This window comes from Giraffa tippelskirchi, chromosome Y (genome assembly GCF_054371585.1).
Source record: "Giraffa tippelskirchi isolate mGirTip1 chromosome Y, T2T-mGirTip1v1.2.pri, whole genome shotgun sequence".
Lineage (NCBI taxonomy): Eukaryota > Metazoa > Chordata > Mammalia > Artiodactyla > Giraffidae > Giraffa > Giraffa tippelskirchi.
In genome coordinates, this window is record NC_137290.1 from 775,156 (window position 1) to 799,605 (window position 24,450).

Below are 24,450 nucleotides of genomic sequence, written 5' to 3' on the forward strand. Positions count from 1 at the left end.
AACACACACACGAGGAAGATGGCTTGGCCACTGTGGCGTTATTTGCCGGATAAATTAATCAGGGAAGCCCCTCGTCTCAGGGGAATTCCACGGGCGACGGTTGGGGAGATACCAAATGATAGTATCTCCTGCCATGTCCGTAAACAAGAAACGTCCCAGCCAGCAGCGAGTTTTGGGCTCCAGGCGTGAAGGTGGGCTCCGGAAACTTTGATCCGCCGCTCCCCGTGGTGATGGCTCTGGGGGCCGTGGGGCAGGGAATGCAAGAAGGAGATATCTGTGACTCGTGAAGGCGAACCCGGGAACAGGGTTGGCCCCAGACAGCTGAGATGCACATGATAGGAATGAACTCAGTGAGCCCAGAGGCTTGCACCTTCCCGTACGTAGAACCATCAGTTGGCTAACTTGGTATCTCGTCTTTCATGTCCACAGGGCCTGCCCCCCAAACTTGTGTAGCACTTGACTCCCCTCCCGCCTCCTTGGAGCAGTTTTCTCAGACCACCTAAGATGCTGTCTCCCGGGGCTCTGAGTCCTAAACATGCCCGAATAGAAAGCACTGTCTACTATCAGGTCGTGACTGTATTTTTTTTTTTTTTAGTTGACAGAGAGCAGGCTGGCCTGAGTCCCAGGGGCAAGGCCAGCCGTGTGTCCTCTGGTCTCAGTTCTGGGCGTGTGGTCCCGCCGGAGGCCGAGTGGGAGCGGGGTTTAGGGGCTGTGCTTCTGGGAACATAGAGGGAGCCCTCCCCACCTCCGTCCCCGGGAACTTACCCACCTGTCCAGCACCTCCATGGACGCTCAGAACCACCCGTCTGCCTGGGAACTCAGAGAGAGACAGAGCTCTTGTCCGGCTCCCGATGCCCACGGGGCCTTGGGCTGATGTCTGTCACCCGTGGGGCCACAGGCTTCCCAGGATGTACCCGTTAGAGGACATGCCCGGGGGGAAACTGCCCGCCCTGGTCGGGGCAGCCTGGTAACCGTGTGCACGAGTTATTTTTACAACAAGAGATCCTGAGAAGGGACAAGGAAGTGAGGGGCCACCACCCGCTGGAAGAGTTCAGGAAAGGTCACGAGGAGACGCCCCGTGTCCTCCGGTCCTTCGGGATCATCCTCGCGGGCACCCTTCTGGCCTGCGCAACGGGAGGGACCCCGATTCAGAGGGATTGGCCGGAGGTAACCTGGAAACGCACGCTCTCGGCGGCTGCAGTCCCCGACCCGACGGACGTGAGTCTGAACCAGCTCCGGGAAGTCGGTGATGGACGGGAGGCCCGGCGTGCTTCGGTCCACGGGGTCGCTCTCGGACCCCGGGGAAGGGGTCCCCCCGCTCCCTGCACTGTGGCCGCTCCGCCCTGCTGGCCGCGCTCTCGGGAGGCGGGGGGTGTGGGGACGGCAGGGGCACAGCTGCCCGGCGCCGGAGCTTGAGAAGCCGCGATTCTGGTCTCCCTCCCGGCCCAGCTGCTCGGGGCCCCGGGCTCACCCACTCCCGCTCCCGGTTCCCCGTTTCTGTTCCCCGTGGACCCCGCCCCGCCTCCAGGGCCGCATTCCGGCCGCACGTGCGTCTCTGGCACTCCTGGCTCTGTGCCTGGCTCTGTGCCAGCGTTTGTGAAGCCGGTCAGTGGAGATCGGAGGGCACTCTAGCCGGAGGGAGGGAACAGATGATGGGGAAGCTCGTGGTGGGTGGAGGGAAGGCAGGTGGGGATGGAGCCAGGGCCCCTGGAGCGGGGGACCAGCAGGTCTGCGATGCCAGGGAGGGTCAGGGCTCAGCCCGCACATGCCCACAGGCCTCTGTGCCTCAGACCCAGATGCTGAACCTCAGCACCTCCCACTTTGTGGGGACGCCGGCAGGGCTGTGAGCAGATCTCGGAGTGTACATTTCCTGAAGCAGACCTCTCATTGGCAGTCCCTGGGTGCTCCCCTCACCGCACATCCGGGCTTGCCAGGTGGCTCAGACAGTCAACAATCCGCCGGCAATGTAGGAGACCCGGGGTCGATCCCTGGGTGGGGAAGATCCCCTGCAGGAGGGCATGGCAACCCGCTCCAGTGTTCTTGCCTGAAGAATCCCATGGACAGAGGAGCCTGGCGGGCTACAGTCCACGGGGTCACAAAAAGTCAGACAGGACTGAGCAACTAAACAACAATGATGACCGTGGGACTATGCCCCGTTCCATTGTCCAAAGAAAACACGTCTTATTTAAAAAAGAAAAGAAAAAAGAAAGCAAAAGGGAAAGAAAGAAAACAAATGAAAAAAAGAAGAGAGAGAAAGAAAAGAAAGACGGAAAAACAGGAAGGAAGAAAAAAGAAAGGGGAAAAGAAAAAAGACAGAAAGGGAAAAAAACAAAGATAAATAAGACAGAAAAGAAAGTTGGAAAGACAGAAAGAAAGGAAGCAAGGAAGAAAGCAAAAAAAAAAAAAAGCAAAGAGAAGGGACGGGCAAGGAACAGAGGCTGAAAGCAGTGAGGCGGGGCAGCCCCCCGCGCGGCCGCTCCCCAGGCCCCCCTCACTGCTGACGCTGGAATTCGGGGAACGCCTGCGTCTGCACCCCCAGCCCGCACCGCCTTCTCCGAGGCAGCCGCACTTCCTCGTCAGGGCCCCAGACGGCGCGAGGCCCGCGGGCGCGTGTCGTAACCGCGGGGCCAGCTCCAAGGTGAGCGCGGCCTTCCTGTCTCCGCGGGCCACCCCGCCGCCCCCGCTTCTGCAGGAACTGCCCGGCTCCCGCCCGCACCCCGAGCCCAGTGTCGGGGCGCAGGACGGACACGCTGCCCGCAGAGGGGTCCGCCTGGGGCTCAGCGCCGCGCGGGCCACGTCCTCTCTGGACTGACGGCGACCCCTCACTTGGGTCATCTGTCCCCCTCCTCCGTCTCCCTGGAACCACCCCCCCCCCCAGCTCCCAGTCATCCTGCTTCCGTCCTAGGGAAGAGGGGCCGGAGACAAGAGGCGTCCACCCCAGGCGGTCATTGTCCATCAGGCATTCTGGAATCGCCCTAGTGCTTAGCAAGATGGTCATCATCCCTGAGGGGGGGCGAAGGGATCAGGGATCTGACCCTTTCCCTGGTTGGGGGGAGACAGTGGCTTTCGTCTCCTGGAGGGGGCACTCGGGAACCAAGACTCCTGCTCTGTGGCTGGCGGGCGGCCGTCACAGAGGACTCCACGCTGGACGGCTGCAATCCAGAGGAAAGCCTCCTCTCCCGCAGTCCTGGGGACCACACGTCTGAGGTCCTGGGGTCCCAGGACGGTTCAAGGGGTCCCAGGACTGAGCTCCCTCCAATATTCTCCAGGGGAGGGTCCTCCCCGCCTCTTGCAACTCCTGGGGGCTCCAGGGGTCCATCCCTGGGCAGGTGGCCGCCCCCCTCCCATCTCTGCCTCCGTCCGCAAGCGGCCATATCCTGTCTGTCTACGTGCCCGTTTACGAGCGGCCGTCTGCTCATAAGGACGGCGACGCCGTGGGACGTGGGGACCGCCCTGTCCGAGCTGGACTCTGTGCTACCCCCATCCTTACCCCTGCGAGAGAGCCCCGCTTCCGCAAGAGGTCACACTCTGAGATTCCAGGTGGACGTGCAAGGCTTAGGTGGGGGGAAAGCAGACAGGAGACAGGGAGGCAGACGGGACGACCCGGCCCACGACATCAGACCGGTCTGATGGGGTGGAGCCGCGTCAGACTGCTCTGCATCCCGGGTAAGACCCCCCCGCACACATACACCCCCACCCAAGAGGTGGGGAAGGCAGACAGACGGCTGCCCCCGGAGACTCAGTCCTGAGCACCACCTCCTGGGAGACACCGGGATTTGGCACGCATCTCGTGGCCGCTGAGATGTGTCGTCCAGGGTCCATCAGGAGGAGGGACCGGCGCGCGGGGCTGGAACCCAGGAGCTGTGACAGACAGACGGATGGGTGACCCATGCGGAGCGAGGGCAAGGAGGATGTGCCGGGCGCCGGGAAGTCAGAGACGGCGCCTGGGAGCGTCCCCGTCGGCTTTCCGGGCTGAAAGGTGGACATGGCGGACTGAGACTCAGGCAGCCAGCACGTGGGGGCACCCGGGTGCCCCCTCCTGTCCCCTCGGGCCCGAGGGGTCACTCCCACGGGAACCTCGACAGAGAGGGGGTGTCCAGGGCCCCCCTGACATTCATTGGGGCCAGCTCCAGGAAATTGCCCAAGATCGAGGTGGAGGGGTGAGCGGCCACCGGGGTCGTGACAAAGCAGAAGCTGCAAATGAGAACTGAGAACAGGAAAAGAAATACTTTGAAAGAGAGAGTGTTTCTTCCAGGAAAAACCCAGAACTGTTGCCAGGGTCCTGACCCCCAGATTCTAATTCTGACTCGAGGGCTGGGGACGAGGGGCCAGATGCCAGACTCGGTCACACCCTCGTGGGGTTGATGAATTTTTATTTTTTCCCGATGGGGTGGAGCCGCCCCCCTCCACCGGAGGCTATAAAAGCGCTGAATAGGGGAGAGAAAACAAAATACCAGTTTTGCTTCTCGTTCAGGAAGCAGAGTCCAGCCCACGGCCGGGAAATCAAGCCCCAGGATCCACTCCCAGGCTGGCAGGTCCTGCACCAGGAGGGGGCCGCCTGTCTCCCACTGACGTCGGACTCTGCTCTGCATCCCAGGTAAGACCACCCCACACCCCTCACCCAAGAGGTGGGGAAGGCAGACAGCTGCCCCTGGAGACTCAGGACTGAGCACCACCTCCTGGGGGACACCAGGATTTGGAATGCATCTTGTGGCCCCTGAGAGGTGTCGTCCGGGGTCCAGCACAGGCTGGATCCAAAGACTTTATGCCCGAGAACCAATGATGGAGGGTCTAACTAACTCATGCATGCAATGCAGTTTCGACCCCTGGGTCGGGAAGATCCCCTGAAGGAGGGCATGGCAATCCACTCCAGCGTTCTTGCCTGGAGAATCCCGCAAACAGAGGAGCCTGGCGGGCTACAGTCCAGGGGGTCGCAGAGAGTCAGACATGACGGAGCACAGGAGAGGACGCTGGTTTCACCCTTGTATGAGCCTGGATGTGCGGTGTGTCTTCAGCGGGTCTATCTTTCATGCTGGGTCTTGCCCTTCCCAGGACGAGAGGCTCCCAGTAACCACAGCGCCCACCAACTCTTTCTGGCTCAAATTCCTGCCACCCCCAACCCAGGCAAGGCGGGGCTGCTAATGTCGAGAGCTCCACCGTCTCTCCCCCAACTCTGCGAACCCTGGTCCCAGCCTCTGGGGGCCCAGGTCTGTCCAGACAGCCGCGTCCCTTCGTCCTTTGGGGTCAGCGGCAGACGATGACCACATTCATGCCATTTGGGTCTTGAAAGATGTGAGCGTCTCCGGGCGAGGAGGGAAGCCTGTGGGTGGACATGAATGTCACGGGGCTGGAGCCCTGTGTACGCCGGTGGGGACGGGGGGGTGGCTCGGCTCACCTGAGCAGAAGCCAGGAGCCCGCCGCCGCCCCTCCCGGGACTTCCCCGAGGGCTGTCTGCACAGATGAAGACGGGCCCCGCGCCCTCCTCATCTGATCGTGATCAGTGAGAGTCGCTCAGTCGTGTCCGACTCTTTGCGACCCCGTGGCCTGTACAGCCCGTGGGATTCTCCAGGGCAGAATACTGGGGTACATAGCCGTTCCCTTCTTCAGGGGCATCTTCCCGACCCAGGGATCGAACCAGGGTCTCCCGCATGGCAGGCGGATTCTTTCCCAGCTGAGCCCCTCATCTGATGCTTGCTCACTGCTGGGATTTTTCTATTTTCTCCCCGTGAGCTTGCTGCCTGGACCATTTGTTGTTGCTTACTTGTGTCCGACTCTGCGGTCCCGTGGACGGGAGCCTCGCCAGGCTCCTCTCTCCATGGGGATTCTGCCAGGCAAGAAGACTGGAGCGGGTGGCCATTTCGTCCTCCAGGGGAATCTTCCCAACCCAGGGATCGAACCTGCTTCTCCTACATGGGCAGGCGGATTCTTTATCGCCGAGCCACCCAGGGAGCCAGAACTCTCACGGGCAGGGCGTTGAGCTGTCCTGGACTGTGACGCTGGGCTTGGAGGTTACCCTCCTCTCAAACTGGGTGCCTCCTGCCTCACTCTCCACACCCTGATCCTTGTGCTTCAGATGGACAGCCAGGCGTCCGTCCCCGTGATACCAAGTCTTGGGTCTTCCCTGTTGACCTGTCCTGAGAAGGAGTCTCTCCAGGCTTCCCCCCCGAGTTCAGCAAGAACTACAACAGGAGTCAGCCTCGGGGATCAAATGTGTGTGAAAGCTGGCACTTCTGGGGAGGGGAGGGGCACAGGTCAGTCCTGGGGAGTCTCGTGGGAGCCCCGGACGGGGCTGGGCGAGCAGGCGAGGTGCTGGATGGCTGGAGTCCAGGCTGGGTGTCGTGATGCAGCAGCTGAGAAGGCCCTGAAGGATGGGGGACGAGAGTCCTCGCCCCTCCGCGTCACTTCCAGGCTAGATTCTCGAGCTGAGGTGCCCTGGCAGGGGGCACATTTTGGGGGGAGCAATCCTGAGGCCCTGGTGAGGGGCGGCCCCAGTCAGAGGAGCGTATGAGGCTCCATCTGTGTGGCCGCCCCCCGCTGGCCCGCAGGCGCCGGTGGCGGCATTTGCGTGAGTGACTCAGGCAGCTGGGGAGGGGTGGGTGGAGACCCCATGGCTGGGGCCCGGGAAGTGCGGAAGGCGGACCCCCCTGGGGAAGGTTCAGGAGAGCTGGCCTGCTGAGGGGGGCGCTTCACGGGGACCCCGGGGAAGAATTCTGGTGGGGGCGGTGAGACAGCACGGATTGCTTTACCGTAACTCTGTGTGAGCAGGAAACTGGGTCCGTGTTGATTTCATGCCTTTAATTGCACTTCCTTCCACTGTTTGTGAGCCCAGCGGTTCCTGGTGCCGCGTGGAGGGTGCTGTCTGGGCTCCTGTATGGGGTGGTGCCAAGGGCGATGTATAACCCAGGGCGGGAGCGCTGTAGAGACAGGCTGACACACATGTAGGCATGCAGACATACAGGTGCACACATACGGACGTGTACGCAGACATGCACACAGACAGACAAAAACACATGTAATGTGTGCACACAGATACATATCCATACACAGCACATACATACAAACACACGGACACAGACACACAAACATGTGTAATGTGTGCACACAGATACACACAGATACATATGCATACACAGCACACACAGACATGTGTGCACACATGCATACGTGCATGTACGCATGCACACACAGTGTGCACACAGATGCACACATATACATATGTGCACACAGATACATATCCATACACAGTTGCTGCTGCTGCTGCTAAGTCGCTTCAGTCGTGTCCGACTCTTAGCGACCCCATGGACTGCAGCCTACCAGGCACCTCCGTCCATGGGATTTTCCAGGCAAGAGTACTGGAGTGGGTTGCCATTGCCATACACAGCACACACATACAAACACACGGACACAGACACACAAACATGTGTAATGTGTGCACACAGATACACATGCATACACAGCACACAGACATGTGTGCACACATGCATACATGCATGTACGCATGCACACACAGTGTGCACACAGATGCACACATATACATACATGCCACGCACACACATAAACACAGGTAATGTGTGCTCACAGGTAATGTGTGCTCACATATACAGAGCCATGTAGTTTGCACACATGCATACACAAGACACATACATAGGTGCACACATGTACACAGACATATTCACAGAGACACACATATGCACATATATGCATACTGTGTCCCAACAGATACATAAACACAAGTAGTATGTGCACACATGCATACACAGGCACATACGTACAGTGTACACAGATGCATATATAAGACATACACATGTGCACTCATGCATATACACACATGCATGTATGTATATATATGTATACACTGTGCACAGACACATAAACACATGCGTACACACACAGATTTGCAGTGCACACAGAAACATTTATAAGGCACACGCACACATGCGCACTCATGCATATATACTCATGCACACACATACACAGAGATTCACAATGCACATATATGCACACTCAGTGCCCACACATGTGCACACATGCACACACACAGGAGGCTCCCCTCCCGAAGCGGCTCCCTGCCCTTCCAGCCGGACACCCCCAGGGGGTTCGGTCCCCTCCCGCCCCCTCCCCCAGCCGTCCCCCAGCCACCCCACTGGTCACTGTCTTCTCCAGCTGACGCCCGCCCTCCTGTGGGAACTGCCTCGCCCATGGCCCTTCCCTGGCCGGCCGCGCTCCTGACTCTCATCTGCTGCTCGATGACCACGGACCACGGTAGGAAAAGCCAGAGGGAAAATGGCCCCGTGCAGTGTGCTGGGGTCCCTGGGGCTGTGCTGCTTTTCAGTCAAACGGCCGTCGCTGGGGTCCCGGCCGAGCCGCTTGGCCGCCGGGCGACATAATCAGCCGCTTCCCGTGTAGCCCGCTTCTCAGCCGCCTTGGCGGGTATGTCTTGCAAAACTCGGACCTCAGAGCCAGGATGTTCATACTGATACGGTCACTAGGCTACAGCCAGAGCTGCTGTTGTAGCTGGGGCGCTGGGATCCATCTCTTACCTTTGATTTCCTGTCATCCTTTTCCTGGGTCGGGAGACGTCTGTGGGAAAATGAAGGTGATGGGCTGAACTCTGTCCTCAGCAAATTCATGCACTCAAGTCGTAACCAACAGAATCCCAGAATGGGAGTTGTTTGGAAATAGAGTCTTTACGCATGCTCCTTTTAAATATAATATATATATGTATATGTTTGGCTGTTTTGGGTCTTCGTTTCAGCACGCGGGCTTTTCTCTAATTTCGGCGAGCGGGGGAACGTCTCTCTAGTTGCGGGGTGCACGCTTCTCGTTGCAGTGGCTTCTCTTCCTGTGGAGCATGGGCTCTAGGGTGGGGCTTAAAGGACGGAGTTTGGGACTTCCCTGGCGGTCCAGTGGTTAAGACTGCCTTCTGATGCAGAGGATGCAGGTTCGATCCCCAGTCGGGGAGCTGAGATCGTACATGCCTTCATGGCCAAAAATCCAAAACACAAAAAACGGAAGCAATATTGTAACAAATTCAATAAAGACTTAAAAACTGGTCCACACGAAAAATGAAAAAAAAAATGATGCTTTGGGGGCAACCCCATCCTGTTCTTCTGATGTTCCTCCTGGAGATTTAAGGGAGTAGGGGGCAGACCAGGGTCTCAGGTTCCCAGGATCGTCACTGACGATGGTGGATAGTGAACGCTTCACGAAACCATCGTGAGACTCCTCAGGGGTAACAATCGATCAAGACGTGAGAATGGGTGATGGAGATTGTCACACCGCGTGCCCATCTCTGACAGTCTGGCTGATTTTGGATGGCGGTTGTGGCTGGTGGAGAACATTCAGAGTGGGGGTGAGGGGAGCCAGGCAGCTGCTGCAGGAGACGTCCTCCCCGGAGACACCCCCGCCCTCAACCGCCCCAGGCACAGAGATTGTACATTGCTTTGGCACCCAGCAGTAAGCGCACCCAGCTCCAGCTGCAAACCCGGGGATGCTGGTGGGTTTCAAGGAGGCACGGTGCCCACCAGGCAGGCGTGTGCCCTGGCGGGGGTCTGCAGCAGAAGCCCATCCCATGCGGACTTCTCTGGCTGACCCGCGGACCTCGCACTGGCGCCGAGGGTCGATGTGCACCTCAGGCTCCTGTCCGACGCCCACTGCATGCGGACAGGGATCAGGCTTTGGGTGACAGACGGGAGCATAGCCGGGCCAGGTGCTCACCACGGACGCTCTGTGATTGCATCAGACAGGGTGACCTGCCTGCGGTGACAGCCACAACATTGCATAACTGCGAGGTCTGTTCCTTCCTCAAATGGTAGTGGAATGGAGAGGGTGTGTGCAGCTGTGTATATGTGTGTGTATGTGTCTCTCTGCGTGTATGTATGTATATGTATGTCTGTGTGCACAAGTGTGTATATACATATACACCCACCCCATACATGTATGTGCATGTTGTGTGTATGTATGTGTATGCATGTGTGTGGATGTGTACACATGTGTGTATGTGTATATCTGTGTATATGTGTCCGCATGTGTGTATATACATATACACTTACCCCCATACATTTCATGTGTATGTTTTGTGTATACGTGTGTGTACGTGTATGTGCATGTGTGTATGGATGTGTGCGTGTGTGTGCGTGTATATGTGTCTGTATGTGTATACATGTGTGTCTGTATACACATATACACCCACCCCATACATGTATGTGTGTGTTGTGTGTATATGTATGCATGCATGCATGTATGAATGTATGTGTTTAGGTATTCCTGTGTGTATTGTATGTGTGTATGTATGTGTATGGCTGTATGTGTGTGCATATGTGTATGAGTGTGTTTGTATGTGTCCATCAGAAGGAAAGTTATGACCAACCTAGACAGCATATTAAAAAGCAGAGACATTACTTTGTCAACAAAAGTCCATCTAGTCAAGGCTATGATTTTTCCAGTAGTCATGTATGGATATGAGAGTTGGACTATAAAGAAAGCTGAGCCCCGAAGAATTGATGCTTTTGAGCTGTGGTGTTGGAGAAGACTCTTGAGAGTCCATTGGACTGCGAGGAGATCCAACCAGTCCATCCTAAAGGAGATCAGTCCTGGGTGTTCATTGGAAGGACTGATGCTGAAGCTGAAACTCCAATCCTTTGGCCTCCTGAAGCGAAGAGATGACTCATTGGAAAAGACCCTGATGCTGGGAAAGATCGAAGGTTGGAGGAGAAGGGGAGGACAGAGGGTGAGATGGTTGGATGGCATCACCGACTCGATGGACATGGGTTTGGGTGGACTCAGGGAGTTGGTGATGGACAGCGAGGCCTGGCGTGCTGCGGTTCATGGGGTCGCAAAGAGTTGGGCACGACTGAGCGACTGAACTGAATTGAACTGAACTGATTTATGTGTGTGTGTGTGTTCATGTGTGTCTGGGTGTGTATGTGTATATGTACATGTGTATGTGTATATGCGTGCATAATTGTATGTGTGTATATATGTATGTGTGTATATGTGTGTTGGGGGCGTACGTATCAGTCTCCCTGTGGGCTACTGGCTAACGCAGCTTTGGGTTGCCTTAACAAAATACCATAGTCTGGGGGGTTAAGTGACAGATTTATTTATCACAGCCCTTGGGACCAGACGTCTGAGGTTAAGGGGTCCCAGGGCTGAGCTCCGTCCAGAGGCTCCAGCGGAGGGTCCTTCCCGCCTCTTCCAGCTTCTGGGGGCTCCAGGCGTCCTTCCCTGGGCTGGTGGCCGCCTCCCTCGCGTCTCTTCACGTGGCGTCTCCTCTGTGTCCGTGTCTCTCCTCTTCTGTCTCTTACAAGGACCAGTCATGGGGTTTAGGGCCACCCCCATCCAGGAGGACCCTGTCTCAGGCCCTTCACTCCATCACACCTACAAAGAACCCTGTTTCCATGGAAGGTCCGATTCTCAGGCCCTGCGAGTTAGGCCTTCAGTATGGTTTGTCGGGGAGGGTGGAGAGAGAGTGGGGTTCATTCCAGCCCCCCCGGCTCCATCGTCTCCTCGGAGGAGTGTGTAGAGGCCTCACACGGCGGTTTTTCAGGGGCGGCAACCACAAGGACCACAGGTTGCCTCTGTCCATCTCTCCGTGGCGACATCAGTCCTGTGGCCGCAGCTGGTGACCAGAGGGGCTGGGAGATGCGGGAGCTCTAGAAGGGAAGGGGGCTTCCTTCACGTCTCAGGATGCTGCCTCCCATGTCCTGCCTCTTGTCTGCCCCCACTGTCCTGGGGCCGAGCCTGCCGCCCCCTTTGGGATCACATCAGGACCGGGGGTATGGAGGGGTCAATGACCACAGGCAGGAAGTGACCTCCTCTCTAGGAGGCAGTGAAAGAAGCAGGCTGCAAGCTGCAACATTGTAACATGACCCACCCTTCAAGCCTTCCCTAAAAATACAACCTTGGTGGAACTGCATTAGAGGGGCTGTGGGTACAGGAGACGGTGGAAGAGAAGCAAGCAGGAGACCACACACATGTTCTTGTTGAGTCATATGGAGAAGTGGTTAGTCTTTCACCACCGAGTCTTAATTAGCGCATGGATTTTTCATAGCTTAATCAGGGGAAGGATGTTTTCTTCCATTTCTAGTTTGCTGAGAGCTTTTAATCCTCAGGGGTGTTAAAATGCTGTCAAAATATTCAGAAAAGAAAAACAAAAGTTGGGACTTCCCTGGGGGCCCACTGCTTAAGACTCCCTGTTTTCAGTGTATGAGACACGGGTTCGATCCCTGCTCTGGGTCCGAACATCCCGCATGCCTTGTGGCATGGCCAGAAGAGAAAAAATAAATGAAAAAACTGTCAAAATAGTTCCTGCTTCTGTTGAGCAGATTGTCAGTTTTCTGTTTAAAAAGGTGAATTATAGTGATGGTTAAAATAACCTTGCATTCTTAGAGTAAATGTCTTGGGTCAAGAGGTATTACCAGGTTTATATATTGCCCTATTTTATGTACTCGCATTTTGTAAAGGAATTTTGTATCTATGTGATAGGCATATTGGTCTAGTTTCAGTTCAGTTCAGCTGCTCAGTCGTGTCCGACTCTTTGCGACCCCATGGACTGCAGCACGCCAGGCCTCCCTGTCCATCACCAACTTCCAGAGTTTACTCAAACTCATGACCATTAAGTTGGTGATGCCATCCAACCATCTCATCCTCTGTCATCCCCTTCTCCTCCTGCCTTCAATCTTTCCCAGCATTCCAATGAACACCCAGGGCTGATCTTTAGGATGGACTGGTTGGATCTCCTTGAAGTCCAAGGGACTCTCAAGAGTCTCCTCTAACACCACAGTTCAAAAGCATCAATTCTTCTGCGTTCAGCTTTCTTCATAGCCCAACTCTCACATCCATACATGACTACTGGAAAAAACCATAGCTTTGACTAGAGGGTCTCTAGTTTACTTTTATTATTATTATTCACTTATTATTATTATTTATTTTGGGCCTCCCTGGTGGCTCAGACAGTAAAGAATTCCCCTGAAATGCGGGAGAACCAGGTTCTATCCCTGGGTAGGGAAGATCCCCTGGAGAAGGGACTAGCTACCCACTCCAGTACTCTTGCCTGGAGAATCCCGTGGACAGAGGAGCCTGGCGGGCTGCAGTCCATGGGGTCAAAAAGAGTCAGACCCGACTGAGCGACTGAACTGAACTGAACAGCTGTTTTAACAGACTTGTCTCTTACTTTCATCATCTGCCATTTATGGCGTGACTTCTTTCTCTAGTGTTTATTTGGGTCTTAGTTGTGGCTAAGTTTCTCTATAGTTTCTCTATCGTTTCTCTAAGTTTCTCTATGCTTGTGGCATGTGGGCTCAGTTGCCCCTAAGTGTGTGAGATCTTAGTTCCCTGACCAGGGATAGAACTCACGTCCCCTGCACTAGAAGGTGGATTCTTAACCACTGGCCCACCAGGGAGGTCCCAACGGGATGATTCTAAGCCCTGATACTTCTGGTCACGGCCAACATATCCCTGCTTCTCCGTGCGTCTAGTAACATTTTATCAGGTGCCATCCTGTAAACCCATCTTGTAGAGGCTGGGTTGGTGAAGGTCTGCTTTGCTTGCCCTCTTTAAAGACGGTTGGGCTTCCCAGGTGGCACAGCAGGAAAGAATCCACCTGCCAAAGCAGGAGATGTAAGAGACATGGGTCCCATCCCTGGGTGGGGAAGATCCCCTGGAGGAGGGCATGGCAGCCCACTCCAGTATCCTCGCCTGGAGAATCCCACGGACAGAGGAGCCTGTCGGGCTGCAGTCCACGGGGTCGCAAAGAGTCGGACACGACTGAAGAGACTTAGTATGCACACATGCCGTGTTGCTTTCGGCCGTAGAGCAAAGTGAATCAGCTGTACGAACACAACTTTCTTCGACGTGTGTGGCTGAGAAAGGTGCATTTCCTAACAACAAGGATGGGAGAGGTGACCTGCTTTCCTGGCATTTCCCCCATCCCCACCCCACCATAGCCTCCTTGTGGGTGAGAAGGTGGGATCACTAAGATGCTACAAATTCCAGACTTTGAATTTGTACAAATTTGTGGTTGCTCCTGACAACCGCGTCTCCGCCTAGAACTCAGCTTCCCAAAGGCTGACTCCACAGAGACAGTTTAAGCGTTGTGTGTCTCTCTCTGACTCTGTAGCCATCTCCGATCCAGACCCACCGATTAAGAACTTAAGGATAGATCCAGAAAGAAAAAGATTGGTCTGGGACCAGCACGGAAATGTTTCCGAAATCGAGTGCTACGTCAACTCGAAGCTTTTAGCAGAGGTAAGCCGTCTTCCCTGTACTTAGCATCACAGAGACATGGGTTCCACCCGTGGGCTCAGGGGTCATTCACGGGCACCACAGCTCAAGACATCCACAATGGTAGCTACTGGTCAGGACTGGTGTCAAAGGGGCTGAGATATTGCAGCTGGACAGACAGGCCCAGTTGAAAGTGTTGCTGTTCAGTCGCTCAGTCGTGTCCGACTCTTTGAGACCCCGTGGACTGCAGCACGCCAGGCTTCCCTGTCCATCACCAACTCCCGGGGCTTGCTCAACCTAATGTCCATCGTGTCGGTCATGCCATCCAGCCATCTCATCCTCTGTCGTCCCCTTCTCCTCCCGCCTTCAATCTTTCCCAGCATCAGGGTCTTTTCCAAGGAGTCAGCTCTTGGCATCAGGTGGCCAAAGGACTGGAGTTTCAGCTTCAGCCTCAGCCCTTCCAGTGAAAGTTCAGGGTTGATTTCCTTAGGATGGACTGGTTGGATCTCCAGATGACTTGATTTTATTGTGAATAGATTGCTCCATCTCTCTCAGGCAAAAGGGAGGCTCTATTGCAGTCTTGGCGACTTGTCATGCGAAGTCAGAAACTACACCGTGAAGGTGGTGAAAGGTCAGCCGTTCTCTGCTTGGATTCTGTATCCAAAGCAAGGTGAGGGGCAGACGCTCTCTTGGGGTTTCCTTTGCTTTTGATCACCCGTTAGCGTTCTGAGTACCGAGATAATGATTTTTAGCTTGGATGCATGGGTCTGCAGTGACGTAGCTTTGTGGGGGAAAGGCCATTTCTTGAGAGTCCTGTGGACAGCAAAGAGATCCAACCAGTCCATCCTAAAGGAAATCAGTCCCAAATGTTCACCGGAAGGACTGATGCTGGAGCTGAAACGCGAATCCTTGGGCCACCTGATGGGAAGAACTGACTCATTGGAAAAGACCCTGATGCTGGGCAAGATTGAGGGCAGGAGGAGAAGGGAACGACAGGGGATGAGATGGCTGGATGGCATCATCGACTCGATGGACATGAGTTTGAGTAAGCTCCAGGAGTTGGTGATGGACAGGGAGGCCTGGAGTGCTGCAGTCCATAGGGTCACAAAGAGTCGGACACCACTGAGTGACTGAACTGCGCTGAACTGATGTTCAAATTCGTGTCCGTTGAGTCCTTGAGGATTGACTGGTTAGCTCTCCTGGCCGTCCAAGTTCATGTCTGCTGTACGGCAAAGTGACTCCATGGTATATACGTATATTGCATGAGGGTTTCCCCCAGAAGAGTGGGTGCATTTCCCTGTGGTCTACACAGTCGGACCCTGGTGTGTATCGAGGAGCTCACTTTCCCCACCCCTCCCTCTTCTTTCCGAACCCCAAGGCAACCCCCGGGCGGCCGCAGACAACCTGACATGCCGCGTGCACGACGTGGATCAGCTCAGCTGCAGCTGGGCGGTGGGCGAGGAGGCCCCGGCGAACGTGCAATACTATTTCTACCTGAAGGAGACCCTGTAGGTGTGAACTTGCGCACCGCCGCGCCCGGTCCTCAAGCCCCGCCCCCTAAACCCCCAGGGCTGCAGGGGGCGGGGCTGCGGGGGCGGGGCTGCGGGGGCGGGGCTGCGGGGGCGGGGCTGCGGGGTCCCCTCTGACCCCGCCCCACGCGCCCGCCGCCCCTCCAGGGAGACACGGCCGTGTCCCAAGTACATGCAGAACCAGCAGGGCGTAAACGTCCAGTGCCATTTTGACAACATCTCCGTTCAGCCTCTAAGCCAGCCTCAGTCCCGTTTCCTGGTGAATGGTACCAGCGGTAGTTCCAAAATCCCCTGCCGCGAAACGATTCACAGATTACAAGAAATTGGTAAGAAAAGGTGAAAACCTCCTTCACGTCCCCCCTCCCCCTTGCCTTTGCGATGCTGGCATCTTGTGGCGGAGGGTGCGGCGGGGTACCCCCCACCCTTGGAACCAAAGGGTAACCTAAGGGTAACACCTCGGGTCTTTGCTTACAAGACCCTTGTAACCAAACGCCTCAAGCCGGGGGTTGTGTGATACTGGCTCAGTCGTGTCCGACTCTTTGCGGCCCCGTGGACTGCAGCACGCCAGGCCTCCCTGTCCATCTCAAACTCCCGGAGCTGGCTCAAACTCATGTCCATCGAGTCGGTGATGCCATCCAACCATCTCATCCTCTGTCGTCCCCTTCTCCTCCCGCCTTCAATCTTTCCCAGCATCAGGGTCTTTTCCAATGAGTCAGTTCTTTGCATCAGGTGGCCAAAGGATTAGAGTTTCAGCCTCAGCATCAGTCCTCCCAATGAGTACTCAGGACTGATTTCCACGGGCTCTAGGGCGCTCGGATTTCAGTCGTTGCAGCTCACGGGCTTGGTGGTTGTGGCTCCCCGGCTCCAGAGCACAGTCTTAACAGTTGTGGCCCACGGGCGTAGCTGCTCCAGGGCATGTGGGATCTTCCCGGACCAGGGATTGAACTCCTGTCCTCTGCATTGGCAGGTGGATTCGTATCCACTGGATGGATCCACAGAGAAGTCCTAGGAGGCCTGTTTTGAAAGTATCTTTGGGAAACAATCTTTTTGTTTGTTTGTTTGCTTTTCATGTGCTTTACTCATAGAAGTGTTTTTGTTTTTCCTCCCCTAGAAATCTTAGCTGCCCCAAACATCACAAAAAAGTGGTGTAGCCAAAACTACTCATTCATGGAGTGGGAAGTAAGGAGTCTCTTTACTGATGACATCAAGTATGAACTTGAGATCCAGAAGGTAAGCACGCTGCCTCCCGCGTGGGCGTCTCTTGTGGTCTGACGCCCCGGACTCTGGAGTTTGGGGGGGAGTCAAAGCGTCCAAAGAAAAGAGGAACCATAAGAAAACAGTGGTAGCGAAACCCAAAGCCTTTGGTTGTTTGGGACTCCCCCGGCTGTCTGTCGGTTAAGACACCCCCTTCCAGTGCAGCGGGTGTGGGTTCAATCCCTGGCTGAGGACCTAAGATGCCATGTGCCTCGTGGCCAAAAAAAAACAAAATAAAAAACAGAACATAAGAGAGAAGCAAAATTGGAACAGATTCAATAAGGAATTTAAGAATGGTCCACGCCAAGGAAAAAGATAAAAATTAAGACAACAACAACAAAACAAGCGTTTGGGTGTTTGAAAGACAACGGTGACCTTGGAAAAGAAGTCAGCACGTGCGAGAAAGTCTTCTGTCATGTTTGGGGTGGAGGAGACATGCTCGGCTGTCGTCCTTCAGGACACAAATGACGTGATAGGAAGAGAAAGACAAGGCTGAAACAGACAGTGGGGAAACCCTCTGATCGCACATCACGTGCACGCCTCTACGCTAATTCCCTTCAGGCGTGTCCGACTCTTTGTGACCCCGAGGACTGCAGCCCGCCAGGCTCCTCTGTCCCTGGGATTCTCCAGGCAATAACACCAGAGAGGGTTGCCATGCCCTCCTCCAGGGGATCTTCCCCACCCAGGATCGAACCCCAGTCTCTTATAGTCCCTGCACTGGCAGGCGTGTTCTTTACCACTGAGCCACCTGTCCGCATGTTACAGAGCTTGCAATTCCCGTGCGAGAAATGAAATCATTAGGCCTCCCAGAATATGGTTCCCAAGCGTTTACAGAACCTACGTATATAATGGTTCCCAAGTTCGACACCACTTGTGGGACAGGTTGACTGAAATATAGCCACAGAGTGGAATCCTATCCACCAGGAACTGGAGGGTCCTATTTGACAATAGCCTGGACGTGGAAGCCACCTAGATGTCCACTGACAGCGGAATGGATAAAGATGTGGTACACATACAGACAATGGAATATTACTCAGCCATGAAAAGGAATGCATTTGAGTCAGTTCTAGAGGTGTGTGAACCTAGGGCCTGTTATACAGAGCGAAGTAAGTCAGAAAGAGAAAAACAAGTATTGTATATTAACGCCTGCACAGGGAAGGAGTTTGTCTCAGATGGTACAGGATCTGCCTGCAACGCAGGAGACCTGGGTTTGATCCCTGGGTTGGAAGATCCCCTGGAGAAGAGCGTGGCAACCCACTCCAGTATTCTTGCCTGGAGAATCCCATGGACAGAGGAGCCTTTGCAGGCTACAGTCCATGGGGTCGCAGAGTTGGACATGATCGTGTACACACACACAGACACAGTTCGTGTATATAAATGTCAAACTCCTCATTTGTCCTTCCCTAGGTACTTTTTCATCCATTGATACATTATACTCAGTTACCTCTATTTACTATTTTCATGGGCTTCCCTGGTGGCTCAGACGGTAAAGAACCCGCCTGCAATGAGGGAGACTCAGGTTCGATCCCTGGGTGGGGAAGACCCCCTGGAGAAGGGAAAGGCTAGCCACTCCAGCATTCTTGCCTGGAGCGTCCTATATGTATGACAACTACGATTTCTGTTCAGTGACTGATTAGTGTCGGCTTTTCTGTGACCGTGAAACCGCTCGGACGAAGGAGAGCCTTTCTCGGGTGTGGATCAGGCTCCCACGCCCTGGTGTTCTCTTACAGGGCTCGGACCTCGCCTACAAAGAGGAGGTGGGTATCCACCCCCCGCCCTCTGCAATCTGCCTTCCCAAGCGCAGGCTCCTTATTTCTATCGGTGCCCAGACCCTCTGAGACGAAGCTCCCCGGTGCTTGGCCTGGGCGTTATCACCTACGTACCCCCTCTTCGCGGCTACATCCCTCGGGACTCGGTGACAGCATCATCGCGCCCAATTAACTGCATTCAACCTGCAGAGGCAGCCCTTTCCACCCGTAGTCATGAGTGCTGGTCCAGGACCCCGTCTCCTTGGCCTCTGTCTCTCCCTCCCGTCTCCACCTCCATCTCCACGTGGCTTCTCCTCTGTGTCCCTGTCGTGGGGTGTAGGGCCAGCCCCATCCAGGAGGAACCTCATCTCAGACCCTTCACCCCATCACCCCTGCAGAGACCCTGTTCCGTAATAAAGGCGTCTTCTGAGACTCCGAGCATTAGGACCCCACACACGTGAATCTGGGGAGGCCCCGCGGCACCCCTTGCCAAGCCCCTGTCCTGGAGCCCCAGGTCTGCAGGGGTCTCCCCCTGTCTGCTTGCTTTTCAACTGCAGACGGAGCGCACGACCTTGAAGCTGAGGAACCCGGGACCCTACACAGTGAAGGTCAAGGCCATGGACTCCCTGTTCTTCAGGAGCAGACCGCCGGGCCAGTGGAGTGCCCCGCAGCACCTCGGTGAGGGGGAGGCCCCTCGAGTCTCCCCAGGGGGGGTGGCGGGTGTGTGTGTGTATGTTGGGGGTGGGGGTCACGGAGGCATGGATCCCTGGCGGCCAGCAGCCTGCCGGACACGCTGACCATCACTGCTGCTTGAAGCGCCTGCTCCAGGGAGAGGGGACCATCCACCCGCCTCGACCCGGTCCCCCAGAGAGGGCTCCGGGGACCACGGCCGACTCGCGGAGGACAGGAGACAGGAGATGGGCCCGGGGAACCACCCCTGCCCCTCCCGACCCCACTCACCACAGCCCAGCCCATCATACGGGAGGTGTGGGCTGCTAGCGGGGTCTGTGTCTCCCACCCAGAGTCACCCTGGGGATGGGCTGGTATCGAGGTCTGCATCTCCCACCCAAAGCCGAGAGGGGGATGGGCTGGTATCGAGGTCTGCATCTCCCACCCAAAGCCGAGTGGGGGATGGGCTGGTATCGGGGTCTGTGTCTTCCACCCAAAGTCGCCCTGGGGACGGGTTTTCCTATCCAGTTAGAAGGCTTTTCCCAGGTATGGGCTTCTGGGGGTCCCTGAGCTCTGCTCCAAAGCCCCACCTCCTCTCAGGCCCCAAGCCACATCCCATTCCTGACCTGACCCAGCAGGAAACGTGGGGCGCCAGGCTGAGGCCGTGGGTGTGAGTGTCCTGGCCGGGAGGGGGGGGCAGTGGTGGGCGGCTGTAACAAATGAGCACAGACCGGGGCTTAAGCAACAGACACCCACCCTCCCGGAGTCCTGGAGACCAGACGTCTGAGGTCAAGGGGTACCAGGGCTGAGCTCCATCCAGAGGGCCCAGGGGAGGGTCCTTCCCGCCTCTTCCAGCTTCTGGGGGCTCCAGGCATCCATCCCTGGGCTAGTGACCACCTCCCTCCCATCCTTTGTGGACTCTGCCCAAGTTGTTCCACGGAGATACGCAAGGTGCACTTGGAGACGGCCATCGCCGAAACTCTCAGAAGATAAACTTTTTGATGCATTAAAAAAAAAAAAATCCAAAGGGATGTGAAAAGTCCATGATGACCATATATTAAATTCAAAGGCTGACACAGGGGCGCACCCAGGACACCACAGGGAAGGAGGTGGTGATGGTTCACCTGGAAACAGACCAGCCCTGGCGCTACCCCTCTGCATGTGGGATCCCAGTGGCGTGTGCTGTGAAAGGGTCAGCTGCTCAGTCGTGTCCGACTCTTGGCGACCCCATGGGCCGTAGCCCGCCAGGCTCCTCTGTCCATGGGATTCTCCAGGCCAGAATACTGGAGTGGGTTACCATTCCTTTCTCCAGGGGAATCTTCCCGACCCAGGGATCGAACTCGGACCTCCCGCATTGCAGGCACAGTCTGTGCGCCAGACTCCATCTGGTGGTCAGTGGGCGGGGGCAGCGGGTGGGTAGTGGTACTCTGGCGACTCGGGAACGATTCCCGCGCGGCCCCGGCAGCGGGCGCAGGCGGCTTATGTCCGCAGCGTGCATCGTGCTCCCGGGTGCGCCCCTGAGTACCCCGCCCCGCAGGGAGGCCGTGTCCCCGGGCCCGCCCGACGTTTCCCGCCCGCCCCTTCTTGCCTAGACTGTGACCGCAAGGACGCGTCCGTCCCGTTCTGGCTGGTGTACCTGCTGGCCCCGCTCGGGGCGCTGCTCCTGGTGGGGCTCCTGTTCCTCTGTCGCAGGTGAGGCCCCCGCGCGCCCGCCTTCCCCGGTTTGCGCTCCGGAGGTTTTCTGGAGGGGCGCACGGGCAACCCCCTCCGGTACCCGCTGTCTGGAGAATCCCCACGGACACAGGAGCCCCCTTGAGCGGCTGAAACTATGTGGAGCGCGATCCGGAGGCCCGGCGGCGCGCGCTCCCGCCCGCACCCGTGCGCCCTGCGTCTGGGCCGCGGGACGCGCGCCGCCGGGTCTCCGGCAGCCGCTTCCAGTCTCCCCAGCGGTCTTTTATCACCAGGACCCTGGTTGCCCCCGTCTGTTCTCTGCCTCCTGCAGAAGCCAAGGAGCCCAGAGCCCACCGTGCAGCATCCGCGGGGCGCGGGGTCTCTGCCTCCCCGGGCCCCCAGTGCGCGCGGGCGCGCTGTCTGCGGCCAGGCCCCGCGGCTGGTCCCCGCACGCCCCCCGCACTGTGCTCCTCACACCTCGTCGCGACGCTGTTGGCCCCCACCCCACCGCCCCCAGCAGCCTCCGCACTGGCCTCAGGGAGCCCTCCCGAGCCCAGCAGACGGGCGGCAGGCGGACGCCAGCGGCGCGCAGCCCTTTCACCCCTGACCGCGCCCCGGCGGAGCCTTCCTAACGTCTGCGCGCTCAGCCTAATCCGTGCGCCGCCCTCGGTCCTCCTCCAGGGCTCGGGTGCGTCTCCCGCCTCGTGAAGCTTCTGGTTTCACACACACACACACACACACACACATACATACATAGATACGCACACAGAGACACACACATACAGACACACACAAACACAGACACACAACATAGACACACAGACACACATAGCCACACAGACACACATGACCCCATATATAGACAGACAGACAGACACACACACCGCCCAGCCAGGGGCTAGGGTTGGGAGTGGATGGGCCGCAGCCCCAAAGGAGGGGGACCACCCGCTCCCCGTGGACGCCGCTGGGAGCGGGGAGGTTGCCGTGGTGCTGGGATGGGGCGGCCTCCATCCTTACAGGATCTCGGGGCAGGTGCCGAGGGGGAGCTGACCGCGCCGCCGCCGCTCTGCTAAGGCTCTGATTTCTGTGTCTGGATGGTGGGGGGGGGGCGGTTTGGGAACGCAGACCCCCTCCCAGCGGAGGACGGAGTCCGAGTGCTTGCAGGCCTCGCTGGGGCCCTCGGGGGGCGTTTCACACCCGCGGCGTTGCCCTTCTCCTCCGAGGTGGCCGGCGATGCAGAAGCTGTTCCCCCGTGTCCCTCACGTGAAAGACCCCGTCGGCGACAACTTTCAGAACGAGAGGATGGTACGCGCTGAGCAGTGGCTGCGCCGCGCCCGGGAATCGGGGGCAGAGGGGGGCGCGTTTCCCGTTGGCCGCCGCGGGTGGCCCAACCACGGGACGGGCAGGGGAGGTCGCCCCCTAGGCGCGGGTCTGGGAGCCCCAGGGAGCCCCTCCCGAGGCGGGGGTGCCCTGCCCAGGCCCCTGCGCTTTCCGAGGCTTTCCGGGGCGGACTTGCCGACCCCCTCCGCCCCGTGCCCCCACTCACCCCCACCCCCTGCGCCCTGCAGGTGGCCTGGGACCTCGAGCAGGAGAGCCAAGAAGAGTGTCCGGTCGTCCAGGTGCAGGTGTTGGGGGAGACATGAAACGTACGCAGCCCGGGGCTTGGTTTTTCCGCCCGGGAGGAAGGCGCACAGCCGGTCCCGGCTGGACACGGACGTTTGCTGCCCGGTCGGGGGTGGGGGAGGTGGGAAAGCCCGGTGCACGTGACTGGAGGTTTGCCTCGGCGGAAGAACAAAACCTGTCTTGTGCTTATTTGTCAAATAGAGGACTTTTTGACTCGTCTCGGGCCCTCTGGAGGTGGGGGGTCGCCCCGCAATGCCGCACAGCCTCCTGGATACGCCCAAATGTCCACCGTGTTGCTTGCCTGCTGTCTTTAAATGGTTACATTTCTCGTTTTGTGTCTGTGTTAGTCTCTCCTTTCCCCCTTTTAAGCCCCTTAAATCACTTGACACGTGTATACACACACCCCTACCTCCCCCCGCCCCCCAGCAACAAGTGTGAATCTGTGGGACAGGGGGCAGGTAGATTTGGGGGTGCGGACCTGCCTCCAGAGACAGTGAGTGGGCAGCGGGGATGGCCCCGTGGGAAAACACCCACCCCGTTTAAAGCCCTTGGTGGGCTTAGAAGATAAAGAATCTGCCTGCAAAGCAGGAGACCCAGGTTTGATCCCAGAGTCAGGAAGGTCCCCTGGAGGAGAGCATGGCAACCCACTCCAGTTTTCCTCCCTGGAGAATCCCACGGAGAGAGGAGCCTGGTGGGCTAGTCTACGGGGTCTCAGAGTCAGACATGACTAAAGTGACTTAACACACACACACACACCCACCCATGAAAGCCCACGCGAAAGGACTCAACCCCCACAGGAACGCAGGGCTTCCCAGGAGGGACCTCAGATCTCTTTAGTCTTGTTTCCACGCTTCAAGTTCTGGCTGCAAAGAATTCACCCCAAACGGCAGAAGCGGGGTTGCCAAGCCCGAGGGAGGTAAGCCAGCTTAACGGGCAACGTCCACTCGAGGTGATGAAGGCACCCGGTAACACCGTGTCCCGGGTCTGACCCCCGCCGTCGGCGCAGGTCTGGGCTGACAGGTTCCTGAATTGGTCACTCCGCCCTAGCGGCCGGGTTTGAAGTCAGGACACCTCTGCCTGGCGGGCGCCGGGCACAAACCCCCTCGGTGAGTGCGGGCTGGTCAGCCAGCGAGGGCCAGGTGACCTTGGGGACAGCTGGCACCAACTTCCTGTTCCCAGAGTGACCTCACCCTGGTCTGAAGATTATCAAAGCCCTGCCTTTCAAGGACATAAGCCGGCCTGGGGGCAGGGGTGTGTGGGTCGGCTGTGCCCTGCAGATGACCTCCACCCGACCTCCCCAATGTCACTGGGTGCTGGCAGCTGCAGGTGGAGCCAGGGGACATTGCGTGCACTGTCCTGACGGCTCAGGCTGGCGATGACCTCACAGACACACTCCCGACCCCCAAAGCCATCCTCAGAATCCCTATCATGTCCCTCACCACAACCCTGACATCCGCCTGGTGGACTCTCAGTTTTGTTCCCGCAGTGAGTTATCAGGGCTTGGGTTTCTGCAGAAACACTTGGCTGTGTGGGGTTGGGGGGTCAGGCACACCTGGAGGGGGGCGGGTGTGTGTTAAGCCCATCAGTCGCCTGACACCCCGTGGTCCCACCAGGCTGCTCTGTCCACGGGATTCTCCAGGCTGGAACCCTGGAGTGGGTTGCCATGCCCTCCTCCAGGGGATCTTCCCCACCCAGGGATCGAACCCAGGGTCTCTGGCATTGCAAGGGCGACA

At 57.3% G+C, this 24,450-nt stretch overlaps 1 protein-coding gene across 2 annotated transcripts; it reads left to right on the forward strand.

The window, feature by feature from the left end:
• Positions 1-4,225: 4,225 nt before the first annotated feature.
• Positions 4,226-23,045, forward strand: IL3RA (interleukin 3 receptor subunit alpha). Of its 2 annotated transcripts, none has more exons than XM_081568185.1 (12): positions 4,226-4,597; positions 8,164-8,262; positions 14,120-14,247; positions 14,779-14,893; positions 15,602-15,731; positions 15,900-16,078; positions 16,864-16,982; positions 18,737-18,763; positions 19,312-19,432; positions 21,016-21,115; positions 22,318-22,399; positions 22,663-23,045. In XM_081568185.1, the coding sequence occupies exons 2-12, from the start codon at positions 8,199-8,201 to the stop codon at positions 22,735-22,737; spliced, it is 1,140 nt and encodes a 379-aa protein (XP_081424311.1). In that variant the 5' UTR covers positions 4,226-4,597; positions 8,164-8,198; the 3' UTR covers positions 22,738-23,045. The 2 variants fall into 2 exon arrangements, with proteins under 2 accessions (XP_081424311.1, XP_081424310.1); XM_081568184.1 differs by lacking the exon at positions 4,226-4,597 and adding an exon at positions 6,413-6,565.
• Positions 23,046-24,450: the final 1,405 nt, after the last annotated feature.